Below are 4876 nucleotides of genomic sequence, written 5' to 3'. Positions count from 1 at the left end.
GTGCTCGCGTGCCCCCCCGCTGCGCCAGCCGGTCGGAGCGGTTGAACGTCCAGTATTCCCACGAACACAGAGTGCCCAGGAACTGCCGAGCAGCTTCGTGCTTCACTAATGGGACTTCGTGCCTGACTAATGGGACACTGCGTTTACGCACTGGGCAAGGAGGATCCCGAAAAGGCGGCTCCAGCCAATAGCACCTCAGGCCAGCCAGGGTTCAGGAGCTAAACACGCGTGTGGGACAACTCAGAGGACACACGGCCACAGGGAGCCTTCTCAGTTCATAAACAAAACTGGTTCTCTGCTGATGTTTTCGTAGGTGCATTTTAAAAGCAAAACTTTTACAAGCGGGAGAGAGGGACCAGCCACGTTCCAAAATATTGAAGCAGAGTCACACAGCCCCACGTTACGGCCGGTGGAGTTGTAAGGAGCTTGCAGGGGGAGGCCAGCCATGGGGCAGCATGTGGTGGTGGGCAGCACAGAGACCAGCAGGAGGAAGTTTGATGGACTTTTTTGATGGACTGCTTGGTTTTAACTCTGCAGAGTTCTACTCCAGACACAACGGAGGAGGCATTCCGCATGTGAAACCAAAGCATAGAAGCTCAGTTAAAAGCAAAAGTAAGGAAGTCAGGGGTTTGAAACCTACTGACACAACACCTAGGCCACAGAATTCACCCCCACGCCACCGAGGGACTGTGGAAGGAGCACTTCGACTGGTGAGGTTGGCTGGATTGCACCACACGATCTGCACCAACATCATGCAAAGACAAACGAACCTGAAATTGCAGGGGAAGCTGACCCGAGGCACGCGAAGGAGAGAGCACCTCGTACCCGCGCAGGGGAGGGCGAGGGAGACGTTTGCTGCAACAGTCCTGAGAACCGGCTCCAAACAGGCACGCCGTGCACAGCTAACAGGATGACTGGGAGACGAGGCAACCTGTGATTTGCAGGGGTCTTGAGCAACATGCAGCTCTTTGAAGATGTTTACAAACCTGTCCAGAGGGTGATGGTACTTCTTGTTTATTCAGCTGCTTCTTTGTCCTGGGTTTTATGCTCGGTTTTCCCACCAGACTCTCAGTCAGGCCTGAACTCAGCCCAAAGCTCGCTGGATCCTTACAGAGTTTCTCGTAGATCTCCAGCAAACAGTACGCATCTGAGGCTGAAAACAGGACATATGAGCCTCAGCTGTAAAGCAGAGCGGAACAGAGGCTGTCCCAAGGAGCCCTCACCTCTGTCAACACCACTGAACACAAGCTGAGAAGCTCCCCCTGACTACTGGCACACTCCGCGCTCTTCGGCTGATTCGCGAGCATCGTAACCCAGCACAGGACCACGAAGAGCCAAGGCAGAGGAGCTCAAAGAGCGAGAGGTGCTCTGCTGTCTCAAACGCCGTGCAGGCTGTAGGTGCCTCTTCAAACCACCACGTTAGAAAGCTTCAGCTCACCTACTTTACTCGCCATTGTTACTGTGTGGCTGCTGGCCCACGGCTCGTGACCGCACCTCGGCGATGGGAAGGCAACTTCCCCGTCAGATGTGATATCTTACAGAGTAATAACCGAGCTGTTTGCCATCACCTGCCCACACGCACTGCCACGCCGCTTCTGTTCCCTGCAACGGGACCTGGCGAAGTCTCCAAGCCAGTTTTACAAGTCCTAGTGATTAACTTTTGTGGGAACTGTCTCAGCTTCCAGGGTAGTTGAATTTAACAAAGGGCTGGTTCGCTTCAGTAAACTGTCCTTTGATGCCCCAGGAAAAGACTTAGACCCAGACTCCTGCCGCTGGGGTAACGACCGTAAACTCCACCGGTCCCTGCGCAGCGCCGGCGCTGTGCTGCAGTTCCTGACAGCACGTCTACCCGTTCTAACCCTGCTCCAACAAGCGCTTGACCGTGACACATGGACACAGCGCTTGTTTCCCAGAAAGGCTGTGAAATGAGGCAGAAGGAAGTGGACTTTCCTCCTGTCATTTGCTGAGAGGAGTTTCCACCGAGGTGATGTTTCATCAGACAAAATCTGCAGAGCACAGGAATTCTTTTATAAGGGAAATAATGAATCACTGGACAGTTTAAACTTCAACCACTAAAGCCAAGACCACAAAAGGACAAACATAACACGTGCTGGCTTCGCTGAACAGGAACTAATCTGCAAAGCCATTTTCTCCGTTTGCTACCTAATGACTCTCCTGGTGACAGAGAACAGACAAGCAGAGGCTGAAAGGGACGATGTGCAGCACCTTGCCCCAGCGCCAGCAACCAGACCTGCATAGAGGATCTGCTCCTCCCGGAGAGGCCGTTTCTCCCAGTTAGACAGCTGCTCTGTTTTGTCTAGAGGTTTCCCCAGCACATGCTGCACCAAGAGGCTGAGTCCTTTCTCCGGCTGCCTGAACGCTCCATCCTCATAGCTCTGCTCTGGGGACAGTACATCGACCTTCCGGTCACGTTTCTTCCAGTCAATGGAGCTCTTCTGCAGCTGGTGGAAAGAAAAAGATATAAAAGATATAGAAGATGTGGTTATAGAACGATTTCTACACCACCTCCTGCTCCAGTGAGTGGGGCCATGCATCGTTTTTATCTCTTGCCTGGCATACGGAATCCCGTTGTCTCAGACAAGGGCTGGGATGGCAGGAGATATCTACGGCATCTGGGTATTTGTTTAACAAACACACTTGCTGGAAAGAGATCTGTTTCACAGCCAGGGAGGGAAAAAAGTATGTTGTGCATCAGCCTTGCATCAGAGCAGTGGAGCTGCACCCGTGACTTCTCAGGGGCAACGAGCTGGAGGCAATGCTCAGCCGTGCTGGAGGCTGTGGGGCACCAACTCAGTACAAGAACAGCAGCGGCAGTTCGGCACCTTCCTCCTCCAAGTTCCAGAGAGAAAAACTATTCCTGCAGCACCGAGGGCAACAGCCCCTCCGCAGACGCTGTTTCTCAGATTAAACAGAGGCGAGAGCTGTTGGCAGGTTCTTCGGACCCCGCAGCACTTCCTGGGTTAAGCCGTCAGTCCCAAGGATCTTGGTTCTCCCCAAGCCTCGGCCTGAAACATGCCCTGTAAACTCTACCCACTAAAAGGGTCGTGCTTAATGTTTCTGCAGCCTGCTAAAAGCTACTGGGTGCAAAGCTGCAGAGAGCTGTACTTCAGCTGGACAGAAACGCTGGTGCTGAACCCACCAGCAGCCTCCTGCGAACACCATGAGCTCTTTACAACCCGTTAACTCCAGAGTATCTGCTTCAACACTGCATCATCTTGGAATAATTTCCACAAGAATTTACTCCTACCGCATTCTAGGGCGGTTTGTGCTCAGAACCTCTGTGCCAGCGGAGTGGAGCCCTGTCTCCACCTCAACTGCTTTTTCACGGCTTGCATAAAGGCTACATCAGTATATAGTGTATCGGTTGTTAGTTGATGAAAACTAAATGTTTCTGTTTTTCTGTACAGGATCACATCACCCTCGAAACCACAAGCAGAAAAGGTCATCTACTCATTCAGCCGCTCCCCCCGCCCGCACGGCACAAAGACAGTGCTGTGAACTCCCGCCAGCGACCCACGAGCACGCGCGGGAGACACAGCTTTCCCATCTCCAGCTGTTCCTCCTCACCTGTTTGTCCACGGTGAGGAGGTCCACCACGCCTCGCACCTGCTTCTCCGTGTCCTTCAAGGCAGGGCACATGGCTGCAAGGCCACTGAGGTCTCCAGACATCCCATAACCTGGAGAAAAAAATAATAAAAACCCAAATCACACATGCAGGAAAACTCAAATTGTAGCTAATGCGCCTCAGCTTTTTCTAGACGGGAGTCCAAATGCTGACAACACGTGTATAACCACTGGAGAGAGACCGTTCGGGGAGGGAGCACGGCAGAGTCCCGTCTCTCCTGTGCTAAGAGATCCTCTTGCGGTCCAAGATTGGGAGAGAAGAGGCGGATGAAAAACGCTGGATTTAAGATCAGCTTATTTAAAACCTGCGAGATCAGTGAAAGGCAATCATGGATTTGCCCTCGACCTCCAGGTTTAACAATTCCTGCCAAAAGCCTCCAAACAGACTCTAACCCCGGGGAGATCACCCAGCTCGTGCTGGAGAGCTCTGGCGTCCAGCACAGCGGCTTTGGGACAGCTCTGCACGGCTGGGACCAAGTCAGGGTTTAGTATGGAACTGAGACAACCCAAGTCCGAGGGAGGAGGCTAAACCAGGGATCTCGTGTCTGACCGGAACTGGGGAGACATTTCTATCACTCCCAGTTCCACCGGCCACCCTGCGTCCTGGCACGGAGAGATCTGAACACCCAGGGCTACAAAAGCTGGTTCGTGACAAGTGGGTTTAGAGAAGGAGAACCCCGAGAGGAGCTGGGAACTACACAAAACCAGCCACGCGGAGACCCGGGGCGGGGAGAAGAGGCAGCGTTACCTAGTTTAGTGATGGCTGCATCTGAATAGAGCATCTGGATGAAATGGGGAAGCTTCTCCTTCTCACCCTCCGCCTCAGCTTGCTCGAGGAGCTGCGGCAGGTCGAGCAGGAACACCTCATCCTTCAGAGCCATTTGAAGGAGGGAGACCCGGGGCTTCCCAACCATGCCGAACGAAGGCCTCCACTCCATGTCAATGCCAACAACCTGCCCGGGCTGCAACACAGACAAAAGTCTCCTTCACTAAAAGGCTGCCCACGCTTGAAAGTAGCCTGGACAGTCCCTGTTCAGAACACAAGAACCTCCTTTCCAACGACCTTCCAAGTGCAGATACAGGCTGGCGATGAGTGGACTGAGAGCAGCCCTGCAGAGAAGGACTTGGCGGTGTTGGACAAAAAACTGAACGTGAGCCAGCAGCGTGTGCTCGCAGCCCAGAAAGCAAATCGCATGCTGGGCTCATCCCCAGCAGCGTGGGCAGCAGGCTG

The 4876-nt window shown here is 53.4% G+C and overlaps 1 protein-coding gene across 1 annotated transcript in view; it reads right to left on the bottom strand.

The window, feature by feature from the left end:
- The window catches only part of EXD3 (exonuclease 3'-5' domain containing 3), a gene marked incomplete at both ends in the record, with an annotated part of 12661 nt that overhangs the window by 1631 nt on the left and 6154 nt on the right, over positions 1-4876 (bottom strand). The window contains 4 exons of the mRNA XM_010145434.1: positions 987-1153; positions 2252-2462; positions 3589-3698; positions 4394-4607. Of these exons, the coding sequence (XP_010143736.1) occupies positions 987-1153; positions 2252-2462; positions 3589-3698; positions 4394-4607 (702 nt within the window). The remainder of the gene's footprint in view (positions 1-986; positions 1154-2251; positions 2463-3588; positions 3699-4393; positions 4608-4876) is intronic.

The sequence above is a fragment of the Buceros rhinoceros genome, unplaced genomic scaffold (assembly GCF_000710305.1).
Source record: "Buceros rhinoceros silvestris isolate BGI_N320 unplaced genomic scaffold, ASM71030v1 scaffold19371, whole genome shotgun sequence".
NCBI classification, from domain to species: domain Eukaryota; kingdom Metazoa; phylum Chordata; class Aves; order Bucerotiformes; family Bucerotidae; genus Buceros; species Buceros rhinoceros.
Note: the sequence above shows the minus strand (reverse complement) of the source record. Positions and strands in the feature narration are given on the sequence as shown.